Here is a 26,147-nt window from a genome sequence, read left to right as displayed (position 1 = left end):
TACACATCAAAGAAATGTATTGATTGTATCAAAAATGCAACGTAATTACAGGTTTTGGTTTAACGATCACATTTTGGCCAACTTTGTTTCAGCAATATGTCTTTTTGAAAATAGCACAAGGATCAAGAATTGGAGCCCATTCTTCGTCATTTCTTTCTTTATTGATTGAATTCCTGCTCGCCTCTCCCGCTCTACTGTGTAGCCAGTGCTGACTGTATGTTGTTACCGTGACGACCAGGAGTGCGTCAAGCGGGTTTGCGCCAAGCCTAGTGGCTCCTTCTCGTCCAGAATGTTGAGAAAAAAAGTAAACGTCAAAGAATTGATTTCTATTTTTACTCAATGAGGCAGCGCAAAGTACCACTCATCAGAGCTGCTTAGCTTTGGCTTTGACGCACAGAAAAGTGCGTGAAAAGGGCGCTTCTTGTCCCAGCCTAGCTGTCGTGACATGATCTCAGGGCGCTTTTTCATAAATTAGTCTACTTGTGGATTTTGTGCTGCTGCTTTTGATGTGCACGCCTTGGCTACCTGGGATCAGCGTAGTATGAACGGATAGGCTGTTGGTTTGCCTTCTTTGCAGGCGATAAAGAATATTTGTCTCGTTATTGTCAATTATCTGTCGACGTGTCGCTCCATCGCTTGTGTTGAATTGTGTGTTACTTGAAGGGATATGAAGCCACCAACTGTTTATCGCTGGTATACGGTTGAAAGTTCAAAAAGAACAAAACAAAAAAGAAGCAGCGCATGCAGTTTGTCAGAAGCGATTCACTCCCTGGTAAGGAGAGAACAGACTGGAATGATGATGACGACGACGTCTCAGCGTGAGCTCCAAACGGAGGGTGGTCTTAGCCCTTCTCGCCCCCTCGCGCTCTGTCCACGGCAGACAAAGTGTCTTGTTAGTAATCCGGCAAGGGGAATTCCTGGAGTGCAGCAGACCTTTGGAAGTGCTTGGACTACATGGGTGGCGTTGTTACTTTTTTTTTTAATGCGGTCAGTGATTTACTGTAGATTCACTGGGGTTTGTCTATGTAGGAGCAGAGGGGAAAAGCGGGACGCTTCTTTGAATGTTTTAAGTCGCAAAGTGCGTCAGTTACTGATTTTTTTGCTCGCGACATTCACATAAAGAGCATTCCTCGCCAGTGAATCACAGGCCAAAGGTCACTGAATCGACTCCAAATTTGAACCCTCGTCAATTCTTGGGCCGCAGCCAAGTTGGTACATTGAAAAGAAAAGGTCCTCCCAACCCTGCCGCCACCTCCTCTGCCTTTCATTTAGACGTTTTCATCTAAACTGGTGCCTGGGCTGACTGTTACGTCTGGGAATTTCCAAAGAAAACCAAGCCGAGCGTCTCTTTTGGCTGCCTCCCTGTTGTTTGGGGAACGCCGAGAAACGCAGCGCACTCGCAAAAACACCTTGCGGAGATGAGAAGAGAGTCACGGTGCAATAATATTGGTTTTACTTTAGCCTTAAGCCTGCTGGAATATAGGGGAGGGGTACAAGCGTGTGTGAAAATGTTGATGCCGGCTCATAATGTTCCGAATATGACAGATACATTTATTTAAAATGAGTCAGAGAGTTATTGAATGATGACTCGGATAAAACGGCTTGAACACGTGCATTTTTTGTTTTTTTTTGTGCTGCTTATCAGTATGATCTGTGGGCGAGCTGTAAATGTGGAAATTATTATTGCTTTTCAAATGTCTTTGAGTATTTGTATCAATGGAAGTAAGAATTTGATGGCTCAGTTTACCGTTGTGCTTTTACTGTGCATTTTCTTGAATCTTCAAAACACACCGCAGCTCCACTCATATTGGCGCTGTGCATACAGGAGGTGCAGTTTTTGGTGTTTTTTCAGACAATGTTTCAAAAATACTGTAGTAAGTCATCCATCGGAGCGCATTGCACTGCCATCTGTTGGTGAGAATACAGAATCTGTTTTGGAGCGAGTGCGCATGCGCCCAACAAGGGCTATCCGGGCGTTGGAAGAAGTCATTGATTCCTTCACATATTGTCGTTAATTTCAGGTACCAATACAGGATACAAATATACAACGTACGTAAAGGATCAAATGTTACGCGCGTTTCAAAAGAATGTTTCATCACGTTTTGTGTCCCTAAACGGACGACCTGTCCCTTTAAATGGTAGTCGTTCCCCATTGCGCATGCGGATTTCGTGTTTAGCTTTCTCCAACCTGAGGAGCCGACTATGGACGCGTCGGCTGCCAGTTCTTGTTTTGTTTAGACAGCAACAACGCCGATTTGCCATCTTGGATTAAAATAACCCACCCCACCGCGAAAGTCAGGTCGCCGTTCGGACGCGTGGCGCGAGTGGGCCCAAACGAGCGCTTCAAGTGCTCCCTAACCCCGCTTCCACTGTTCCAGTCGGGGAGAGGACAGCCTCATCCTCCTCCTCCTCCTCCTCCTTTCCTCCTCCTCCCCGATCTCCACATCCATGTTGGCGGCCGCAGCCCTCGCGCTGGTTCCGGGGGTTCCGAGCCTTTGTTCTGGCGTGGACGGCGTCCGGCTCCGTTGCCGCGGCTTGTGGAAGGACTCGCGGCGTGGCACGACACCCCGTGGCCTGTCTTGAGGATAGTTGACGCGTTAAAAATGGCTGCGATTTGAAAGACGGGGGAGAGAGAGCGAGGAGGAAAAAGAGAGCGGTCATGAATCAATGCTGGGACGCTGCGCAGAAGCTAAACGGGCTAACAGATGATGCGTTAGCTCTCCGCTAAACGAGCCTTTCAACCCGCTCGCATCCCCCGTTTGACTCGTTTGGAATTCCTACCTGACTCCGGAATCCAGAAAGCGGCGATTTCCCCCCACGTTTTGCATGCAGTCCCCATTTAAATATGCAGAACTTTTTTAGTCCCACTTGAAACACCGTTGCAAATTTTCCCCAAAATGGATCCAGCCGGGAGATGTTCGGATCAACGAACCCGTGGAAGATACTTGGTGGCGGTGTGGGTTCTGGTCCACTTGGTCGTGTTCGCCCACTCTTCGCCGCCCAAAGCCTGTGACAAGTCGTGTCTGTCCGGGAAATGTCTCAACGGGTCGTGCGTGTGCGAGCCGGGATGGGTCGGAGACCAGTGCCAGCATTGCCAGGGCCGGTTCAAGTAAGTTGTTCAGCTTCACCTTGGCATAAAATGCCAGATGATGCTTGTCAAATTTTTGCCTTATTTATGACACCATTAACGCCTTCACCTTGGAGCAATAATCGTGCATGGAATGCTACTTTTTAGTAATTGAAATGCAATTTTGACCCCCCGCCGCCCCCCCCCCACAAAGCTGTTTAAGATGAAGTGACTTTTGTTGTGTCTCAATGCCACTGATGATTTTTTTTTTTTTAATGCGGGGAGGGGCAGTTTTTGGCAACCCACATTATTTTTTTTTTTTTAATACGGGCTAGGTATTGGTGACACCAATCACCATTAGTTAAAGCCCTGTTGTCACGCGCAGTAAATTCCGGGTGGCACATGCTTGGATGGCACCATTAGTAAACAAGCCCTTCAGATGGAGTGATTGATAAAACTGGAACTGACTTTTGTTTTTTGTTTTTTTTTTGCCTTCTTCTTTATTCACTTAGTTTGAATGTGTGAAGTGTCAGCCGGAAAAAAAAGATAATGTGAGGTGAATTGCTTCCAAGGGAGGTGGAATGGCAGCTGCATTTTTTTTTTTGCACAATAAGTAGCTTGATTGAAAAAATCGACTTTGTGTGTGTTTTTCTGTTAAAAAAAATTCCTTTGGGATTTATATGTAAACAAATTGTCACAACTTAAATGACAGTTGCTGCTTCCACACAAAAATAAACTTTTAAATAGTCTGTCAATATTGGGCGGGATGCTTTTTATGTGTACAAATGCTTTTTTAAGGTAATATTAAATAACTTTGTAACCTCTATAATATAGAGTGAATTTCTAACCGTAAATGCCTTCATTGTTCAAGTCATGGTCGTGACTGATACCACCATTCTCCACGTCAAAACACGAGGGAGTAGTTATGTTGACTTTTGATTTTACATTTGTCGTGGCAAGAAATCCAACCCCCACTTTGTGGCAGCTCTATATCAAGATGATGGCGCTGAAGTATGGTTACGTTGATAAACAGGAAGTCGTGGATGCTCTTGGCCTTCTTAGAAAGGCTTGTCATTGGACATGGCCTTAAGACACAATTCAAGGAAAGCCAAAACACACGGCCTCTTGGGGGAAAAAGTCTTCTTTTGGGCAGGCTTCTGACATTTGCGCTGGCTGTGGCCGCGGGTTCGTTTTGGGTGACGAAAACATAGACAAGTAAATGATCCAAATAGCCGCCGGTGTACAATTGGTCAAACTTTTATTAAAGCGTCCTTTGCTGCCACATTAAAAGTAATTATACAAAAATAAATGTACATAACACAAATCAAAGCTTAACACAGTGCAAGTTGTTGGGACTTTGACCCTCAGGGGCTCAGCAGTTTTTACGCTGGATGCCCTTCCTGACGCAAACAGGCATACTCTGTTTTCAATTTTTTTCATTGGTTTTTTTTTTCCTCTTTTTTTTTTTTTAAATAGTAAAAAAAAAAAAAACTAGTCAAATTGGAGGCATTATTTCTTTGTCTTACCATAAATGTCCTTTAGAGTGCGTTTAACTTACAGTGCTGCAGCCACAATGTAGTTGGATGAAGGCAATCCTTTTCAGAGCATACGGCAGTGCTGGAGATAGGTGGGGTGGAGCACTGTGCCGAGCTGTGGGACATTTTGTGGCTAAATGCTATCACCAATCAGCATTGAAGCGCAGGAGGAGTTGTGCATCACTGGAGATACGAACGGTGCATCGGCAAAGTATTCGCAGCACTTTTCACGTTTTCCTTCCAACCTGATTCCAAAACGGATTCCATTCCTTTGTTTTTCCCCTCAAAATTCTACTCACAGTACACCACATTGACAACATAATGAAACTGCAAATACTTTCCAGGCACACGATATCGGGCAGTGACTCCACCCAGGACCTCTAATTACCGAGTTAATGTCGCGAGCTATTAATCTACTCTCCTTCTGCCTTTTCTTTTCAGGTTGACCGAGCCCTCGGGCTTCCTGACGGACGGTCCGATCAACTACAAGTACAAAACAAAATGCACCTGGCTTATCGAGGGCTAGTGAGTCACTCTAATTGACGTTCATAAGTGCGGCTGAACAGCGTGTGTCCCTTTTGAACCGCTGGCTTTTAATTGGCCCTGGTTCAGAGAGACGCAGGGGTTACATCACTGAACATGCACATCCGCCGAGTTGCCACGGCAACCGCAGTCATTGTGAAGACAAGGCCGTTTGCCATCAAGAATGTTGCATCGACAGTGTACCGGCCTCGGTGGCTATTCATTTACCTTTCTGCTGTTTTGTTCTTGGTGTAACATTGGACGAAATGTCCTGACAATTACTACGAGCATTCAATCAATAAAGATGGAAGGGAAATGCTTCATCTGCGATGTTTTTTTTTAAAAATTTTTTCCTCTCTCTTCAACAGCCCGAACGCCGTGCTCCGCTTACGCTTCAACCACTTTGCTACGGAATGTAGCTGGGACCACATGTACATTTACGACGGAGACTCCGTGTACGCTCCTCTCATTGCTGTTTTCAGGTGAGGCCCCCCCCAAAAAAACTCCCAATCCAAGCATTTTAGCTTGTGTTTTGTTTTCACTTTGACTTTTTTGTTATTCTGGTGCACCAATATTATGGTACGTCTGTACTCATAAAATGCCCCGGTATTACAACATTGAAACCACAAAGCTTCCAGGGCGATGTGCTGCAGCACAAAACGATTGCACACTTCTGCTGACTGCCTGGCACAGTTGCAATTCTGACGAATCATGACATTTTTTTGATTGAAACAAACCCAGCTTACTCAACTGTGCTGTTTTGGCCAGCAGAATTGTTAGTCTGGTTCCGATGTCACTTTGTCTCATAGCCCAAAGTTGTCCTCATCTTCCTAGAGAAGAAAATACGCTTTGCTGCTACCCATAGTTTAGATGTAAGTAAAAAAATGTTTGACTCTCTGTTGTTCTCAATTGCATTTCTAATGGCAGTGTATTTTAAATGTTCACTCATGTACTTGATTACTCGAGACACCAAAAAGTAGCGGTGGTCGTCTGGCTAATTTTTTCCACCGCTACAACATTTGCGACAGAAGTGGCGAGTGGCCACGGCAGAAATATCATTGCAGTCTCCTCCCGAGTCTCCCCACCACCAGCGTGATACATTTTGCGTATTTGTTCACAGCGGCCTCATTGTACCGGAGGTGTTGGGAAACGAGACCATCCCCGAAGTGGAGACGATGTCGGGCTATGCGCTGCTGCACTTCTTCAGCGACGCCGCCTACAACCTGACAGGATTTGAAATATTCTACTCGTGAGTGCGCCGCTCCACTTTTCCATCCTTTCCGACAACGGCAGGCAAGCTGATCAATGTGGATTGTAGTCCGTATGCTGTGATAACTTTCTCACTTGCAGCTAGGTAGGGGGAGTGGCGTTTCGAAACATCGATGGAATAGATTCAAATCATTCCAACGTTACGTTTGCTCCTTTTTGTTTCCCTCATGGCCAAGTGGGGGCGTTTATTATTTTTTGATGTTTATGTTGGCCACGGCACGTTTGTGTCCAGGATCAACTCGTGTCCCAGCAACTGCTCGGGCCACGGGAAGTGCACGCCGGGCAACTCGGCGGCCAGCCGCGTGTACTGCGAGTGCGACAAGTACTGGAAGGGGGAAGCTTGCGACATCCCGTACTGTCGCAACAACTGCGGAAGCCCCGACCGCGGCTACTGCGACCTCACCGGCGAGAAGCTGTGCGTTTGCAACGACAGCTGGCAAGGTGAGAGCGGCCCGCATTGCTCGGCTTCAAGTCAAAATAGTCCCGGCTTCGCATCAAAGCTACCAAAAGGAAGTGAGCGCGAGATCATTTTCGCTTTGCGCCACGTGACCGTGATTTTACATTCTGATGCAATTACAATTCTCTCGCTCCAGCCATGGCTGAGGTTGGTATGTAGGAAGTGTTTCCTTGAAGCAAAACGTAAGCGGGTGTGTGGTCATGACACTTGGCATGCAACCCTCCTCACCGTCTCAGGCCCAGACTGCTCCCTCAGCGTGCCGTCCGCCGAGTCGTTCTGGGTGTTGCCCAGCGTCAAGCCCTTCGGCACCTCGCTGGGCCGGGCCTCCCACAAGGTCGTGGTGCAGGATAAGGTCATGTGGGTGGTGGGCGGCTACACCTTCAACGTCACCTCGTTGCAGATGATCCTCAAGTAAGCCCCGCCGGAACACTCAATAGACACGTCTTCATGTACCCGAGTGAGATCCGAGTGTTGCCCTCACAAAGGCAATTGTGGCAAGGGAACCCAAGGCGGCTTGATTTCGTACTCGGGATAATTCAATGCATGTGCTTTTGCGTTTCAAAATGCAACATTTAAAGGCAACTGCATTTCAGACATTCCAAAAAGAATTGAAGGTACTAAAATTACCAAGTACATTGACAGAAGACTTTAAAAACATATGAAGCATTTCAAAGTAAAATAACGAAACGCAACTTTGTCTCTCAAATTACCGAAAGGGAAATTGATTTCAAAATGTTCTCCATTGATGTGCTCGCTAAAGTTGCCGTTGCTTTCCAGCTACAACCTGGAGAGCGGCATTTGGAACACGGTGCCCATCAACAGCGGGCCCACGCCCAGATACAGCCACTCGCTCGCCTCCTACCAGGTAGGACTTGATTTACCGGGACCGCCGAAGCGAAAGCGAGCATCACCTGACGCGTCTTCTCCCGCACTCAGGAGGACATCTTCATGTTCGGCGGGAAGCTGGAGTCCGGCTGGGCCAACGTGACCGACGAGCTGTGGGCGTTCAACATTCCCGCTCGCACCTGGCAGCGGAAGAACCCCGTGGCGGGCTCGCCCGCCCAGGTGCAGCTGTACGCGGTGGAAGGTCACACGGCGCATTGCGTCGTCCTGGAAAGCGGCGAGGCGGTCATGCTCGTCATCTTCGGCCACTCGCCCCTGTACAGCTACATCAGCAAAGTTCAGGAGTATCATCTGAGTGAGTCCTCCTGCTTCAAACGGCAGCCGTGCCCTGCTTGCTCACACTTGGACCGATTGGGGGCCTGATTTGCACCCTGCAGGAACCAACACCTGGATGGTGCCAGAGACCAAAGGTGCCATTCCGCAGGGAGGCTACGGCCACACCAGCGCCTACGATCAAGCCGGCGGCAGCGTTTACGTCCACGGAGGCTACAAGGCGCTGCCGGCGAGCAAATTTGGCCTGGTGGACGACCTCTATCGCTATGATGTCAACACGCGCACGTGGTGGGTTTGCTGAGGCGCGGCTGGATTTAGCGGGGCGCGCATTTTCCAGTCGGCCAAGCCTGTGTTTTGTCCATTTGTTCGACGTCTTTGCTCAGGATGATTGTTGTTGTAGGTTCATCCTGCGAGAAAGCGGTATCCCCCGCTACCTCCACTCCGCCGTGCTCCTCAGCGGCACCCTGCTGATCTTCGGCGGCAACACGCACAATGACACGTCACTAAGCAGCGGCGCCAAGTGCTTCTCGGCGGACTTCCTGGCGTACGACATCGGTGAGGCCCGCCGAGGCGTCTGCAGCCAGTGAGGAAACCGGAGGAGGACATTTGTCGGCCGTCCAGTTCAGATTTTTTTCCCCTCCCTCATCAGCGTGCGACGAGTGGAGTGTCCTGCCCAAGCCCGACCTGCACAGGGACGTCAACCGCTTCGGGCACTCGGCCGTGGTCAGCAACGGGTGAGTGGCGGAACCTCGCGCGCGCTCTGCAGACGCCAGGGTTTGACCGCCTCGCCCTCACCAGGTCCATGTTCGTGTTCGGCGGCTTCTCCGGCGTCCTCCTCAACGACGTGCTCATGTATCGGCCGCCCAGCTGCCGGGCTTTCTCCACGGAGGAGCGGTGCGCCAAGGCCGGCCCGGGGGTGCGCTGCGTCTGGAGCGGAGGCCGCTGCCTGCCCTGGGAAGCCGGCCTCAGCACGGGCAGCGTCAGCCCTGCCCCTTTTTGCCCGCCGAAACCAGGTTGCGACCGCTGGAATAGTGAAACATGCATGTCATCTTTTTCGTGATTGTCCTCGTCAATATTTCTCCCGCTTCCTCCGGCGTCGACCCCGCGAGCTGCTTGTGGGACCTCGACCGGGAATCGATACGCGCGCGGGCTCATCGTTTTGTCTTCCTCTCCTTCATTTCAGGTACTGTGGATGAGCTCTGCTACCGCTTCTCAGACTGCGCCAGCTGCACGGCAAACACCAACGGGTGCCAGTGGTGCGACGACAAGAAGTGTATCTCATTATACACTAACTGTACTCTTGTGAGTACGCCAACAGGGGGCGTCATAGCACCATTTTTCCCTCGTTGTCGTTCTCAACTCATTATCTCGTGCGTTTCTTCTGACTTCTAGGCCTCCGTTTAATACACAGTTTACCGTTTGTAGTTTTGAAAGTCCATCAGTTTGCCTCGTCCACTGTTCTTTTGGTATATTCCCCAGTTTATATGCTCGAGGCGACGTTTCGGCTCAAAGTGTGAATAGTCCGGCAAATCCCTCCAAGGTTGTCCATTTTGACATTTTCAACGGGCGACATTCACACCAAAGAATCTCACCAATTTACTGGCCACTCTTGATTTCGGTAGATAGCAAACAATCGACGACTGCCTCAATAGAAGTGCCCCTCCTGTGCTTGCCTTAGAACGTGAGGAACTTCACCGCCTGCCCCGTGCGCAACGAGCGGATGTGCAACAAGCTGGCCAACTGCAAGAGCTGCTCGCTGAATCTCAACTGTCACTGGGACCTGAACCAGTCCGAGTGCCACGCTCTGCCCGGTAAGATTTGCACACTCCGCGCTCGGCGCACACGTAGGCTTGAGACTGTGTTCGTTTTCCGTTTCAATTGGGTCTTTCTCACCAACCAGAAGGGTTTTGGTGAGATTCTAATTGTGATTTCCTGCAGCGGCCCCACTTACTTGCCCGAAATAGTTAGTGTTTGTCTATGCAACTGCGGGTGTGGAGGCTCCCTCATTGGTGGAAATGCATTTTTTTCAACGAATATTCAAAAGTGTCAGCGTTGTATAGCGTCTCCATAGATTTGAATCTGCTTTTTTTTTTTTTTTTTTCTCTTCAATACACTCTCCTATAGAGTCGGATTGTGGGCATTTTAGGGCTTCAGAGATTGCGAAATCTCAACCCAAATTTGAGTCTTGTTTCCCCCACCGATTTAGCATGATTGTTTTGTCCTGTACAAAAAGAGAGAGAGAGAGAGATATGTGTCACCACTTTGCATCGTCATTTGGCAACTGCAAGAGCTGCTCGCTGAATCTCAACTGTCACTGGGACCTGAACCAGTCCGAGTGCCACGCTCTGCCCGGTAAGATTTGCACACTCCGCGCTCGGCGCACACGGAGGCTTGAGACTGTGTTCGTTTTCCGTTTCAATTGGGTCTTTCTCACCAACCAGAAGGGTTTTGGTGAGATTCTAATTGTGATTTCCTGCAGCGGCCCCACTTACTTGCCCGAAATAGTTAGTGTTTGTCTATGCAACTGCGGGTGTGGAGGCTCCCTCATTGGTGGAAATGCATTTTTTTCAAAGAATATTCAAAAGTGTCAGCGTTGTATAGCGTCTCCATAGATTTGAATCTGCTTTTTTTTTTTTTTTTTTTCTCTTCAATACACTCTCCTATAGAGTCGGATTGTGGGCATTTTAGGGCTTCAGAGATTGCGAAATCTCAACCCAAATTTGAGTCTTGTTTCCCCCACCGATTTAGCATGATTGTTTTGTCCTGTACAAAAAGAGAGAGAGAGAGAGATATGTGTCACCACTTTGCATCGTCATTTGGCAGCCCAGCAGTGCAGCGAGGGTTGGAGTCAGGTGGGCGAGGCCTGCCTGCGGATCAACTCCAGCCGCGAGAGCTACGACAACGCCAAGCACTACTGTAAAAATCTCCATGGCAACATCGCCTCGCTCACCTCCGCCAAGCAGGTGGACTTTGTTCTGGATGAGCTGAAGAAGCTGCAGCAGCAGGACAAGGTAGACAGGCCTTTTCCATGATCCGCTCTGTTGCATTCCGCTTCTTTTTTTTTTTTTGTTTTTTTCCTTGCCTCACTTGGGCGTTTGCACCTGCCTGCAGGTTTTTGTTTTTTTTTATCATCTTGTCTTACTCTAGTTGACAAGAGCAGCTTTTGTTCAGTTCTGGGTGCAGGTTAACAGGTGGAGAACGTAGCCAAGTAGGTACCGTGCAGCCAAAGCGTCATTCAGTACATAACTAATAATATGCCCAAATATTCCGTGACACTTTTACATTCTACACTCTGTCTGCATTATCACTAAAACAGAGACAGTATCCCAGATAAATACCCATAAATCAGTTTTTGTCCTGGGGGTCAATCCTGCACAAGTAAACATCCCAATTCTTGTGATTAATTCCCCCGCGCCCACCGTCATCTCCCCATGCTTATTTCAACTCGGTTAAAATCGGATGTTGTTTATCAGTCTGCAAGCCTGACATCCCCCCACCCCTTTACATTTCAGATTCAACCCCTGAAGGCAAGTGAAGAAATCATCTGTGAAATGATTTCCTCTGTCCCCCCTTTTTTAACGGCATTCTCAGTATTCAGCCTAAAATGTGATGTATTTTTAAACGGTGCAACAGAGCCGCGGCCTTTATCCGCCTTCTGAATATGCGGCGGTGGGAGGCATTGATGTGTTTTAAATATCTTGTGTGCCCTTAGCGTTTGTCGCCCTGGGTGGGCCTGAGGAAGATCAACGTGTCGTACTGGGGCTGGGAGGACATGTCACCTTTCACCAACAGCAGCCTGCGCTGGCTGCCCGGCGAGCCCAGCGACTCGGGTTTCTGCGCCTACCTGGAGGAGCCGCAGGTGTCGGGCCTCCGGGCCAACCCGTGCACGGCCACCGCGCACGGCCTCATATGCGAAAAAGCCACGGGTGAGTGACCACGCGACGCACTCCGTGGACGCACGGCGCATCTTTCAATTGTGTCACAATTCATTGATTAATCCACAAAGAAACATTCCTCAAATTAATCATCAAATACTCAAGTTAGATGTCAGTAATAAAATAAAAAATGAAAAAAAAATAAAAGAATTATTGTCCCAAAGCTGTCATGTAGGGAGCCTGCATCAATGAAAGGAAAAATGTGAATGCATAAAATATGAACGATGAGAAAATGTTTTTCAGCCGTAGTCTGAGTCATGAACAATCTCTGCAAAAGTAAATCATTTTGATCAGATGAAATAATTGACAGAATAATCCAGTCTCACTTTCTCCCAAATGCACCGATGTGATCTCTGGTGGCAGCTGATAAATAGAAACAAAACATGGAAGGGGGCGGAGGGGGAGCGGGCTGGAATGTAGCAAATAAATATAGCGGCTGTACCCAACGTGAGGAAGCGCTGGACAATAATTTCAGGAAATAAACACCCTGCCGCGTTTTGTTCCCCTGCAGGAAACCGCAATCAGGGCTCCCCCCTCCCCTGCAAGAAGCCGTGCTCGCTGCACACCACCTGTGCCAACTGCACCAATCAGGCCATGGAGTGCATGTGGTGCAGCAGCGCGCGGCGCTGCGTGGACTCCACCGCCTATGTCATCTCCTTCCCGTACGGCCAGTGTCTGGAGTGGCAGACGGGAGACTGCCTGGGTGAGCGCCTCATCCCCGCACCTCAAAAAAACAAAACAAAGAAAACCCCCCCCAAATCCAACCATGCCTGTGTGGCGCCGATCGCTTTTCCCTTGTGTCGCTTCCTCAAGTTGCCCGTCGATGCTCACGACAGCAGACAAGAAAGGGGAAACTAACCTCTTGTGTTGGTGTTTTGTGATTGGATTCGAGAGGTGTTTTGGGGGCTTTATTATGGCCAATTAGTAGCACGCAGCCTCCCCTCTCGCCGTTTGATTTCCCCGCTGACTGAGTTGCAAATTGACTTGCCGCCGTTGGCAGCCTTTGAGAAGTTTGTGAACGCCAATGAGGAGAGGGTAACAGAACCTCGATTTGAACAAAAGTAAAATGACGCTTGGTTTTTCTTTGCCTTTTGATGCGCACCATATTCTAAAGTGGAACGCTTGTCATTTGCTTTTTTAAAATACAAACACAAAACGATTTATAAAGAGTCACTCTCGACGGTTGAAGCACAATTTCACCTTTGCCCGCAACATCACCTTTCCCTGGCATTATGCTCCGAGATTTGAGCTCCCGAATGCATTTGAAAGCAGTGTCGGTGCCGCAAGCGTAGGTTTGGGCCCTAAAAATGCATTTCTTCAGGCTTGTTAAAGTCCGAGCATGGGATTTAGTTGCTTGCTAGAATTGATTTACTTCAAAATCCATGTTGAAGTTGCATTCTGTATTTTTTTTATTATATATTTTTTAAGCGTGGCAAGGGGAAAAAAAAACCCAACCTCCTCATCCGTCAAGCTTGGACCGCCTCGTTCCTGCGCCGTCGACCACTCAAAGCCCTCCACCCCGCCTTTCCCAACACAATTAAATGGCCTTACTTTGGGCTGATTGCCGCCGTGTTGTCATGGCTACACATCCATTAGCAGACTAGCTGGAGATTGGTTTGACATCAAAGAAAAAGCAGCACTGAGCGTTTGTCTCTTTAAGATGGCGGCGACATTTTCTGTCCAAGAGTGCTTCGTCTGGCGGCCAAAGTGGCAACGCCGCGGCTCCTCCGGCAATTTAGCGGCGAGCCAAAGTGGGCTCTGCGAGTGGATCGAAGCCCTTTTGTAGCTCGGGGTAAGGGTGCTACTTGGCACTCAGGCCTCATTCGGTGCCTTTTTCTGTTTTGTTTTGTTTCTCTCTCTCTCTCTCTCTCATCGTTCACGTCGCCGCTTTAAAACCAAAGACTTAGCCTTGTATCTGCTCTCACATCTGTTGTTCTGACAGCTTAACAGATAACGCGTTAATGCCCCTGCACAAAGCACTTTAAAGCACCTTAATCTGTCCATGGCTGAGAAATCCTACTCGATGAAATCCTCTCACACTGTCATTGCGGCACGGGTTCACAATGCAGATGTTTGCCGTCAAGGTGACCTTGCAAATGAAACGTGCGGAATCCCTGCAGACGCCAGGCTGGACATTGACCCATCATTTTCGAACGGAGTCCAAAGAGGGTCAGCCGCAGTGGGTTCAAACATGTTTCACCTTCAAAATCTCCCCCCCCCCCCCCTTTTTGTTTGTTTTTTTTTTTTTTTTTTAGCCAGGAGTCCCTGCTTTCACCGTCAAACAGCCAGAAGAGGCCATGGAGGTCCTCTAAAAACCCCCCCCCCCCCCCCCTTTTTTTTTTTTTTTTTTTTTTTTTTTTTTTGGTCGCCCTTCAGCCCAGAATTGCTCAGGTATGCGGACGTGCGGCCAGTGCCTGGAGCAGCCCGAGTGCGGCTGGTGCGGCGACCCCAGCAGCACGGGCAAGGGCCTGTGCACGGAGGGCTCGTACAGGGGGCCCATGAAGAGGCCGGCCAAGCAGGGGCAGGCCCACGACATGAGCCTGGAGCCGGGCATCTGCCCCAAAGAAAGAGGCCACGAGTGGTCCTTCATTCATTGCCCCGGTGAGAAAGCCACTTCCTCTTTGGCTTACGTATCGACTCTGCCCTTGAAATGCCACAAATATGGTGAATGTCACAATGAGTGAACATGAAGAAGCGGTATGACCTCTGTCTCTTTAACCCCCCGCCCCCACACACAGCGTGCCAGTGTAACGGCCACAGCACGTGCGTGAACGGCAGCGTGTGCGAGCAGTGCCGCAACCTGACCACGGGTCTTCAATGTCAGACCTGCATAGCCGGTTACCACGGCGACCCCACCAACGGCGGCAAATGCCAAGGTGAGTCCCTGTCAAAACTCTCGCTCTTGGTGTTACAGCAATTGGTTGAGTGAGCGGCAACAAAGCAAACACCTGCATCATTCATTTCCTGTCATGGCGTGTCTTAGCCAAGAGATGGCGCTGTTGGACTTCGCTTAGATGGGACGGTCCGTTCATCTTAGCCCAGTGAAGTGCAGATGGCGACACAAATTTCATCAATAGACAAGCAAATATCAAGGATCGCGATGTTAGGCTGACGTTCTAGCAAGCAGCAATGCGCGAGCCAAGGTCAAAGGTTCTCTTTCGGGAGCGTTTGCCCGCGAAAAAGTTTTGAGTGAATGGACGGACGCCCACAGCCAAACAGTTGACTGATCCATGCTATTGAATGTCTTGTCGTTGTCGAGGCCACCGGGCAGTTCATCAAAGTATTTTTAAGACCACTGGCAAATGGGAACATGCGTGTGTCACGATTGACAAGCGAAGCGTGCTCTACTCTGCTTCGCTACGACTCCCGCATGAATGTCAGCTTCACAGATGCTCGAGGTGCGCATTCACAAGTTGGTTCCTTTTGGATTGATTAGAAATAACACATGCACGCGCACGGCGGGGAGTTTTGCGGCGCGACATTACATCTGTTCATCACCGCAACCTGTAAACTTTCACAGGTGCTCATCAATGAGGGAAACATTCCTCCCCTACTAAAGCCCGTGGAGGAATCAAATCAAGCCATTGTGTGCCACATTCTCCGGGTTCTTATCCGATCATGTCGTGGATCCCCTCCACGGTGAAGGTTTGAAATCAGGCTGCAATTAATGGCAATTAGCCCAAGCCCTTGTTCGCTGTGACGTTGACGAGCCTTAAAGCAGCGCCGGTCGCCTGAAATATTCCTACGTGTCATCTCGAGGAGAGGGGAGGGGCGGTGGAGTGGGCAAAGATTTTGTTGACACCGTGCCCACTGAAGCCCACCGTAATACACCTGCTCCGTGTTTTAAAGCGTAGCCAAGCACGCGCAACGGGCTCCTGAGCCACGAAACCCGAAGGGATGCCGCCGCATTCGTCTTTCACACGTTCGACAACGCTGCAGCTATGTTGACGGCACACACACATTAAAAAATAAGAATCCACAATGTGAGCCTTCTCTGTTAAACGTCAATACAGGTTGCGGAGTAAAAAGTCAGGATCACAGACTGCTGGATTGCCCCCTTGGGACATCCTCATCTTGTATGTCAACGAAGGTCCTCAGCCGCGGTTATGTTAGGACGCTTAACTGGCATGACCCCCCCCCCCCCCCCCCCCCCCCTCGCCTTAATACAGAAAGAAAAACGGCACCTTTTCTGCGTCGTTGTGGTTGCTGATGTCTGTCTCCCATCCACTCTTTTCCATATTCTCCCCATCTGTCCCCATCCAGCCTGTAAGTGCAACGGCCATGCGAGTATGTGCCAGGTGCTAACTGGCAAGTGCTTCTGCACCACCAAGGGCATCAAAGGGGACCAGTGCCAGCTGTGAGTACCACACACACACAACACAATCATGGCTCAGCTCAGCTCTTCCAATGGCTGCCCTGAACATCATTCAGCTTTTAGAAGCATCATGAAAGAGTGAGATCAGACAGTTCAGCACGGTGGATTTGGCGGTCGAGAACATTCCGGCAAATTCTGCCGCGCGTTTCCAAAGCAAATTCTGTCCTGTCTGAGAAATGTTCATCCCCGGTGATCAATGATGCCATCTTTCATGTATTTCTTTCTCTGGATGAGCGTTTGCCGGTAGGTTCTCTTTTTAATGATATTGGACGCGGCGATTAATGGAGCCACGTGAAAACAAATCAGAAATGGAGGGCAGCGCAGATGAGTTCAGGTTCTTAACCCCACCTTTCAAACACTATGGAGGGTGCGGGGCGGGGTGTATCTGTGCAACTGTCGGCAGGCGTTTCAGTGAGTCATTATTGCTGTCAAGGAGAAGTCAGAAGGACACTCCAGATAAGCATACACACATTAGGGGGAAATTAATGGGATTTGGATCACATTAAGGCCCGCTGACTTTCACTCACCTTTTTCTCCTAATTGCGTAATCAAAGTTGAAAGCGACAAGAGCGCCACTCGTATTGCAAGTATAACCTCTGAGGTACATTTGCATCTAATTGTGACTCGTGACTTTTTCTTTTTTCCTTTTTTTTTTTTTAATGGCTCTGTCATAAGCGTAATTGTCTGACCTTAAGCGATCAGCCGCCCTTCCCGACACGACCCTTCAAAGGTGGATTCCCGTTCTTTTTCCTGACTGCTGGAAAAGCGAAAACTGTTGTGCGGTGGTGTTGGTCAGAAAGTGCACCTCCAGCATGATTACTGCTGACAGGGTCAATTTGGCCCCCCAGCCCCGGTGTAGCAGGACCATCCCCACTTAGCAAGCCCACTTTTCCCAGTTGTAAGCAAAATGGACGCCAAGGGGTTTGGAATGCGGTTCAAGCAACGCAAGGAGGCCACTGCTCATTCCAAATTCATACATTGTGATCAAATTTAGCCTAAAATGGCTGTTTTGCAAAAGACATGCCGATACGGGGCTTTTCAAAGCGTTTCAACCTCGAGTTCAACAGAAATCCATATTATTGGCTTAGCTCGGAAATTGACTTATTGCTGAATCTTTGTTGTCGTTTTTCTTCGATGTCCTCTTCAACCAACCGACCTCCATGGATTTAAATCCAAGATGGAACCAAAATGAACAGCGCCTTGGCCCAATGTTTGCGCGCCTCCCGTTGTAGTGCAATGCGGAGCGACCCCGGGGCAGCAGGTGGCTCACAGTCGCGACTGGAACATGAAAGCAGACAGCAGCGGGCCAATCGCAAGCCATTGAGCGGAGGGATCTGCCCTCCGACCAGATTTGGGACGCTTCCTGGTGCCCATTACTGATTATCAAATTAAAATGAAGCCGGGAATAGAACTACACGGATGCAACCATTTCTAACTCATCTGATTATGGTCCGTATGCTCAAGCTATATTATTTCCGTGCAAAGTGATGCCAACGTCTCTAATCTTCAAAATCCAAATGCGTTTTCACCTTCCAACATTAGCGCGCTCCAGTAATTACCTGTTTCGAGTCTAATCAAATTGGTCTATTGATTAACAGTTGAGTTGGTGTGCTGTTTGGTGATGTCATTCCCGCTATCTCGTTGCCTGTAATCAGCCCCCGCCCCCCGCCCCACATCTGCTGCTCCAACCGGTCTTGTCAGCTCTTGTCAGGCGGTCCAGAATGCCGTTGCTCACCTCTTGGCTGGTCCTCGTAAGAGGGAGCACATCACTCTTGCTCTGGCATCCCTTCACTGGCTCTCAGAGTACTTTGAAACAGCCTATGATTTGGTATCAAATCTTGAAATGGCCCCTCCTTCCCTCTCCGAGCTCCCCCGCCCCTGCCCGCTGCCTCAGGTCTGCAGACCAGATAATTTATTCGAGGTCGAGAACCAAGCGACGAGAAAAAAAAAAAAAAACAATAGTAAACACCGATTCAATTATGACATTTATTTTAATCAAGCAAATGTGCCCCTCTTTCCAGTTAGATTGTTATTGCACTCTGTTTATTTCTGTGATGCCAACCCCTCATTTCCTCCCGTTTTTGTGTGGAGCAAACGTTCAGCTCAGATCACACAGGTCCGAGCGTGTTTTGATTAAATTAAGATACAGCGTAACGATGGCGGACCGCCGTCGAGACGAGCACGTGCGCGCGTCCATGCAGACCGAGATTAAATTAAGATACAGCAGGGAGGAGTGGCATTCGACCCCCCCCTTGGACCGCATGCAGGCCTGTCTGTCTGTTCTACAAATGCGAGCGCGCCGCCACGCCTCAGGAGTGATGCCGCGTGAGGGTCGAGAAGTGCGTGGCAGCGTTTGTCTCCCCGTCTTTTTGTGCGGGTGTTAAAGAGCACTCCGGCCGCTGCCTGCCTGTTAGCGGACGTCACTCCGATCCACTCGCTGATGCTTGCGTGACCTTTTTCGATTCACTGCTGAGATATCATGTCAAAGTGAGACTTGATCATGTCACTTAATACTCTGAAAGCATGCATTTAGTTCCACGGCACGCATCCGTTCAAATCTGTTTGTCCTTTGGCAGCTAAAAGCCACCGGAGGGACATTGGCGCTCGTCTGATGGGTCTAGACGGGACGCGTAACAAATTGAAAGGCTACTTGTATTCACCATGCGAAACTCAAATGTGTGCCTTCAAGAACTGCTGGCCTCTTCTTGAAGAAACACCAAACCAGTTACCGTTTCATGAGATTGGCCGCAACCCGGTTTCTGCTCAGATGCGGCCAATATTCTTCTTAGTGATGATGATGCTTTCTAAAATACGCATCAAAGCAGAAGTTGCCCTTTAATGGTTCATAACTGCCACCTCCAGTGTAACAACGCGTCACCTTTTCAGCTCGGTGGCCTGCCCTCCTACACACAATCTCCTCTACGACCCCTTGATTGTGCGTTATCGTCCCAACGGCGCATAAAATAGCACAACCGTGGCACAAATGCATCGTGATAATGGATATTCGCAAGCCGAAATGGTCTCTTTGACCACACTGCGCCGCACGTGGACGGTCGACAATAATCAGCCGTTTGCCAGGTTCAAGTGCAGCAATGTTACCGCCGTGACTTGAGAGACACTGTGCGCCAAGAAATAATTGCAAAAAAGCTTCCATGGATGGGGGGCCGCGGGTAAAAACACCGCAGCCGTATGTTCCTGCTTGTAGTTGAGACGATGCATCGGGCGCATGCATCTCCCATCAGCGAGGCTGATCATCATGTGATGCACATCTTCGCGATACACTTGCAGCTCTGCGATGCGTATCGAGCGAGATTTCCGACACAAAAACATGGTGGGGGTCGGGGGGGCACAGAAATGCTTGAAAACAAGAAATCACATGGTAGCTCCCCTCCACAAGTGAAAGCCGACTAAACGGAGTTGGCTTCCATAAGTGCAGTGCAAAAGAAGGCTGAAAACTGCCGCTGATTCATAGCGTGATTAAAAGGATGTGACATTCTCTCTCGGATGGCAATCAAACCTCGCAAGCACTGCTGTCATCGTTCACGTCCTGGTCTCACTCGCATGCCGGGCGACTGTTTGCGCCGCGCCCGACGCCGTTTAGTCATGCCACTTTCCATCTTTGCCGTTCAGATGGTGTGTGTGCGCGCGTGTGCTTTTGCGACACGCCGCAGACGCCGCCGGCCTTAAAACCGGCACGTCTGTCAAATAACAACAATGGCTCCGAGGCGAACACAAGCGAGTAATTGCCCATCCAGCAAACGCCCCATTTTTAGCCCCCTGAGTTAGAACCCTCATTAGTGGCGCTCACAGATGAATTGGCCCGCAGTTTACAGTCATTTCACACCGGCCATATGTTAATTGCGGACTTATTATTGCCTCATTGTTTTTCGAGGATAACTTGAATTTAAAGTCGCGTTTGCAAACGCGCCGAGAGACGCGATGCAGCAGAAGTGCATTTATGGATATTTTGGTCTCACAACATAAGAAGGCCAATTTATTTGCCGGAGGCTGATGTTTGGCCAATGTCCTTGACTGGGACTTTTCGATTTCTCTTGAGTTGAGAATCATTTTGGGCTTTGTTTGGATGCACGCTCGCAACCCCCTCGCGAGATCTCTCCCCTGCCGCTTAACTTAGCGGATGAAAGGCAGTTTGCTTGCAGCGCTGCAAAAAGATGTTTGCCCCCCCGGATGTCTCCATGCATTGGTGCTCCAAGCTCCCTCTGTGATCAGAGCAGATGTTGTGAAGTTTTCATGTCGGCGTGTTGACAAAATGATGCGGCAGAGGCCACGCAAGTGTGTAGCGCTCATCCGCCTCTCTCTTCTGTTTTTGCTTCTCTGCAGGTGTGACTCAGAAAACCGTTACCTTGGCAATCCACTCAGGGGAACCTGTTATTGTGAGTACATTTGCGCCGCGCTTCCACACGCAGTATATACAGTCCCGGCCGGCCTCTTGACTTCAAGCCTCCCGCTCGGCGGCAGATGGGCCGTCTTAGCGCTTTGCCACCCGCCGCGCTTGTTCCCTGACAGAATGACTTGACGTGCAAATGTCAAGCGCATCACGAGGAGTGAGCGATCTGAGCTAATCAAGGGGACGGAGGAGGAGGAGGAGGAGGACGACTCCGGAGGGCCGTGCGCACAGTCGGTCACCCACCTACTGCTTGGCTCATTTCGAGCTGAGGTGTCATACTTGCTTTCATCACGGGCCGCATTCTTGTTCTGCCCGTCCGTATAACAGGGACACCACACACCTCTCATCGTTAGGGCTGCGTAACGGTATGCCCAAACTCTACTTCGGTGGTCTGGCAAGATTTAAAAACAAATAAAATGAACTCTGAAGTCAACAGGGAGTCAGTGAAGGGAGGCCAGAATGAATTCAGCGCTCCCTCTTTTGAGCACCACTTAGAAGTCCAGCAGCAGTATTTTGGACCACCTGGAGACACTTGAGGGAGGTCTGGCTGATGTCAAAATCCACTTTACTTTTCCATTAGAGATGCAATGAAGACATTAATTACCATTCTTACCCGATGCCTAAGTTTGATTTCCTCCAGACGGAACAAAAGCGGCCTTGGAGTCTGACAGGAGAGTTACAGACGAAAAGTGGAGATGACTGAGCCGCTGCCCTTCGAAGTGCATCATAAATAAATATATTTTTGCCATCTCACACTCGGCGGCAGGCAACAAAGCTTGGGCCAAGCTTTTTGTCCCCTTTTGAAATGCCATCGCGTGATGACAAGCTCAATGATAAGACAAGAGGTTCAAGCCCTGAGCTTGTTTTAACCCCTCCCCATCACCGACCCTTATTCTTCAGCGTCTTCTCTGTTACGGACTCAAACCACCGGGAACGTTCTCCATCGCTGTCGCGACGGCGTGACTCAAAACACAAGCTGTCATTCTGTTTGAGGATTTATCTTTTACGCTCTTAAGTCTAAAAATGGGCAGTTACATGCCGGTTTGTAAAGAGTGAATTTGTGGGCTTGTGTAAATGGGACCCAAAATGTCGTCGGCTGAAAGCGCCTCAAGAGGTCAGACTGAGAAACAAAAGACAAAACGCATTACGAAAGTTTCGACTGCGCACGTAATTATCCGAGTCTTTGTCAGTTCCTGTGTCGAAATGGCAGCAACACGTCGCAAATGGTTCCAAAATGATCCCATTCGTGATCAATCATTGCTAAGAGGTTTTCGAGCCTGCTGCACAAGTTGCATTTTGGCACTCGGCTCGACGAGAAAATTGGACACTCTGATTGCAGCTAATGGATTTGATTACAATCGTGTTTTGATTCGTCGGACTCGCGCTCGGACCGTTGTTTTGGTATTGGCAGTCCGATCGCTTGCCGCTTTATAGGCTGACTCTTCACAGGGCAAAGAGGTCACGTCGTGAGGCTTTGTACGTTTTAGCGCCGTGTCCTCTTCATTTCTCCAACAGACAACCTGCTGATCGACTACCAGTTCACCTTTAGTCTCATCCAAGAAGACGATAATCACTACACGGCCATCAACTTCATGGCTTCACCTGAGCAGGTAACGCACAGCGACTCATTTGCGTCGGCACGCTTTTCAAGAAGTGACTCGGTCGTGACATCGCCAACCGCGATGTGATGCGGGGCGCCCGGTCGCCACTCTGCTCCCTTCAGGCTGGGTGACATCGGCGCAAGCGATCACACGTCCTCTCTCGCCCGATTTAACGCCACTGGTGACGACGTGATGACTCGGTCACTCTTTTTCCCCGAAGAGCAGCTCTGATCGTGTTCTCGGCTCGCTGACACATGACGTACTTTGATGTTTCACGCGCAACCTTCCGTCTCGTGTTTTTGCCTGATATCTGCTGTTCTTTGTCCAAAGGCCAACAAGAACTTGGACATGTCGATTAATGCCTCCAACAACTTCAACCTCAACATCACCTGGTCTGTGGGATCAACAGGTACGTCAACCCGAACATACGCGTGCCTTCGCCAGTTCAATCTTAATGCCTCGAAAACAATAAAACACGCTCTTAACTTTAACGGCCATCAAGGTGGGATGCTAAATGTGGTCAGTGGCACTGATGCATCTCATTTTTAAATAGTAACCGCCACCAAAATATAAAATTTAATCAAGCGCGGTTTACACGTAATGTGAAACATTTCCGGATGGCAGCGAGCTCGCGACAGACGGCCAGGCAGCTCCGTTGATTTCATTCGCAAGGTAATTGGCTGTGCGTCACCGAATTCAAAGCCCAGCATTGAAAATCCTTTACAAACAATCCGGTCAAAAGTTAAGAAATGCTTACGCCAACGCAGCAGTATTTATCTTGGAGAGCCATCGGAATAAACACAAACACATCCCCAGCTAGCCAATCGCCGCATATCAGTTGTTGATTTCGACCGTTGCCAATAACGATCTCACGAAGTTGATCACCCTGCTTTCACCACCCTCAACCCCATATGGAGCCACGCCTGTCCCGCTGACCTCTGCTACTCTGTTATCAACCAGTGTCTTCTTCCTCTGCTAACATGACGCAAAAACCCCCAAACAAAAAAAAAAAAAAAAATCACGTCAACAGGCAAATATATGCGTCTCTCAGTGGTGAATAGTTTTCTCAAGCTCGACCAAAAAATTGTGAGATGGTGAGGGGTTAACGCACCTTGCGTTTGCTTTTGAGTTGTGTCGCAGATCTTGCCGGTCGCTGTAAAGACACGCCAAGGACAGCGCGGCCGTGCAGGTCTGCGGTGTTTATCTCCTGCCCTTCCTTCTTTCCCCCACCCATGCCCGTCACCACATTAACGGCTGACATTCCCCCCCGCCACCCTATTAAGACCACGACGCTCCTCCGTAGCCAGCGTAACCTTTTTCGCAATGCTGTCATTAATATTTGAAGCGAGGTGCCCCCTCCTCGCGAAAGATATTTCGTCTCTGAAGTCACGACGGCGCCTCTCCACAATTGACAAGAGCCGTAAGCGCCTTTGGGTGGAGGCGGTGGTTGTGGTGGCGGCGCAGGAGGGCGATTTCAATTAAGATAAACACACGCACGTCGCCACGCTCAAGCTGTGGTTTTCTGTTCCTTTGTTTCCCAGCGGTGGGTTGGAATGTCAATGACTTGAGGCCATTGACACGAGCGTGACTACGAAACGACCGCAGACGCTTCAACATATGTCCAGTGGGCCGTTTGCCAGAGCCCGTGCAAGCCAATTCATTCGCGTTCACGTCGTCATGATGGACGCGGCCGTGAGCGTATTCTCACCCGATGGCGCATCGCTTTTGCCACACGGAAACTAAAATGGCGACGCCCGCAGCCATAGATGCGCCCTTTGAACACATGCCCAAAGTCAAAGTTGCTGACTCGAGTCCATTTACCACTTCCATGGACTGAATGTGTGATATTAAATTGCTCGCAGTCTTGACCTCCGTCCGCATCCGCTTCCTCTCCTGGACCCGGATGTTCAAAGAGTGTAAACGCGGCGTGAGTGAGGCGGGCTTTCGGCTGATTTCCCGTACGGGCAGATGCGTAACCGTGCACTCTTTGGGGCCGACAGCTGGCACCATCTCAGGCGAGGAGGTGCCCATCGTGTCCAAGACCAACATCAAGGAATACCGAGACAGTTTCTCCTGTGAGAAGTTTACCTTCAGGAGCAACCCCAACATCACCTTCTACGTCTACGTCAGTAACTTCTCATGGCCCATCAAGATTCAGGTACACTTGTTTGTGTTCCCCCGGTGGCCTCGGAGCGATCCCGAGTACACATTTTTGTTTGTTTCATCCTCGATATCCCCGGGCTTGTTTGGAGTACGCTCTTTCAAAAGAAATTGGATGGACTAATGAAGCGTTGTTCACGTTGAAAGTGTATTTTTCCAACGAGGGCAAACAAATTTGTTCAACGACATCCGGTCTCTTTTTGCAGATCATTTTGCCTTCGATTGTTGTATTTGTCGCGGCCCTCTCTTTCACACGCCGGATTGCTGGACCGTAGTGGGGTAGGACGTTGAGGGTCGGCTCATCTATTGAGGTGTTCCAACAATAGTTTTCTATTCCATTCCGTGGCAAACAATCGTTTATTTATGGAGCGACCGGCTTGAGCCGTTAAAGCCGCTTCAGGAATCGGATAAGGTCTCTCTTTTTCTTGCATGCCTGGATGAAAGTCCAATTTCGAGCTTTCCAAAAGGGCCAAACCCACTAATTGCTTCCAAAAAATTGGCAAAACACAGACCGTATTTTCCAAAGCCACTTGGAGATTTCGGCGGAGTTGTTACGAGAGCGCTCAATATAAAGAAACTGGCGCTATCCCCCGATGCTTTCAGTGTTTGACAAATGATTCCATTGATCCGCCATAGATGTCTTGAAACTGAATTAACCCTCAACATATTACTTTGACCCCGGCCCCGCTACATGATGTGAAAATGCAGCAGCACCAAGACTATGGCTACTCGTTCCCACAGCATGTCACTTGTGACCTGTTGTTAGCCAGGTCGCCGCACATCACGCCACTGACTCAATTATTATTCTTCTTAATATTTTTTTTTTTAATGTCAGGAATAAAGGAGGCCGAATTTTAGGAAGATTTCAAAGCTGAAGTTGACTCCTGTCTTGAGCGCTTCTTCCCCCCCCCCTCCCCGGAGAGCTTCACTTCACACACTTGCTGTATTACGATCTGGACCCAAATAAACATTTGCATTTGCTCCTCGTCCTCATTCAAAGCGGCAAACGTGCGACAGCAAATCAATCTTTCAACACGACTCGCGCCCTGTTGCCCGACGCCACGTGTTGTCCCTGAAGGGAATCGCGCCGCTGTTGACATTGTATGTGCGTGTGCGTGTGTGTGTGTGTGTGTGTGTGTGTGTGCGTGTGTGTGTCTCAAAATGATTTTGGGGCAGAATGCCTCCGAAGCGTCTACAGTAGATAATGATGTGTCACCGTGATGTGGCCTGGCACACACGCACACACACACCCTCCCCACCGCATTTGACAAAAAAAAAAAAAAAAATGCCGGAATATGCTCTGGACAGATTATTCCGGAACCACAGAAATGCAGACTAACTCTTACCAAGCAGCAGATATCCGATTAATTCAAATGGTGCTCTTGATTTTATTGTACTTGTTTTTATTTTCATTTTTTTTTTGAACGTTTTGGGGGGGGCGTGGTTGAACCCCACTTTCACTTGATGTACATTTGTAACATACTATCAACAAAGTGTCATTTTGAAAAGGTGGATTTGCTTTTGACTGTTTTGTGATTTTCCCCCTCTAGATTGCCTTTTCCCAACACAACAGCATCATGGACCTTGTGCAGTTCTTTGTGACCTTTTTCAGGTGCGTCTGATAATTCTTGGACACTTTAGG

The 26,147-nt window shown here is 49.2% G+C and overlaps 1 protein-coding gene across 1 annotated transcript in view; it reads left to right on the top strand.

Moving 5' to 3' along the window:
* Nucleotides 1–1,782: 1,782 nt before the first annotated feature.
* Nucleotides 1,783–26,147, top strand: part of atrnl1b (attractin-like 1b) — a 33,793-nt gene continuing 9,428 nt past the window's right edge. Inside the window, exons 1-25 of the mRNA XM_019883431.1 lie at nt 1,783–3,109; nt 5,044–5,127; nt 5,493–5,606; nt 6,245–6,373; nt 6,626–6,834; nt 7,087–7,261; nt 7,628–7,715; nt 7,787–8,048; nt 8,131–8,314; nt 8,427–8,581; nt 8,676–8,760; nt 8,825–9,039; nt 9,210–9,328; nt 9,705–9,837; nt 10,850–11,037; nt 11,739–11,952; nt 12,473–12,664; nt 14,338–14,562; nt 14,700–14,837; nt 16,225–16,318; nt 20,678–20,730; nt 22,260–22,354; nt 22,676–22,754; nt 24,346–24,503; nt 26,056–26,117. Of these exons, the coding sequence (XP_019738990.1) occupies nt 2,898–3,109; nt 5,044–5,127; nt 5,493–5,606; nt 6,245–6,373; nt 6,626–6,834; nt 7,087–7,261; nt 7,628–7,715; nt 7,787–8,048; nt 8,131–8,314; nt 8,427–8,581; nt 8,676–8,760; nt 8,825–9,039; nt 9,210–9,328; nt 9,705–9,837; nt 10,850–11,037; nt 11,739–11,952; nt 12,473–12,664; nt 14,338–14,562; nt 14,700–14,837; nt 16,225–16,318; nt 20,678–20,730; nt 22,260–22,354; nt 22,676–22,754; nt 24,346–24,503; nt 26,056–26,117 (3,662 nt within the window). The 5' untranslated portion in view covers nt 1,783–2,897. The remainder of the gene's footprint in view (nt 3,110–5,043; nt 5,128–5,492; nt 5,607–6,244; nt 6,374–6,625; nt 6,835–7,086; nt 7,262–7,627; nt 7,716–7,786; nt 8,049–8,130; nt 8,315–8,426; nt 8,582–8,675; nt 8,761–8,824; nt 9,040–9,209; nt 9,329–9,704; nt 9,838–10,849; nt 11,038–11,738; nt 11,953–12,472; nt 12,665–14,337; nt 14,563–14,699; nt 14,838–16,224; nt 16,319–20,677; nt 20,731–22,259; nt 22,355–22,675; nt 22,755–24,345; nt 24,504–26,055; nt 26,118–26,147) is intronic.

This window comes from Hippocampus comes, unplaced genomic scaffold (genome assembly GCF_001891065.2).
Source record: "Hippocampus comes isolate QL1 unplaced genomic scaffold, H_comes_QL1_v1.1 scaffold367, whole genome shotgun sequence".
Lineage (NCBI taxonomy): Eukaryota > Metazoa > Chordata > Actinopteri > Syngnathiformes > Syngnathidae > Hippocampus > Hippocampus comes.
This window is presented reverse-complemented; position numbering and strand designations above follow the sequence as displayed.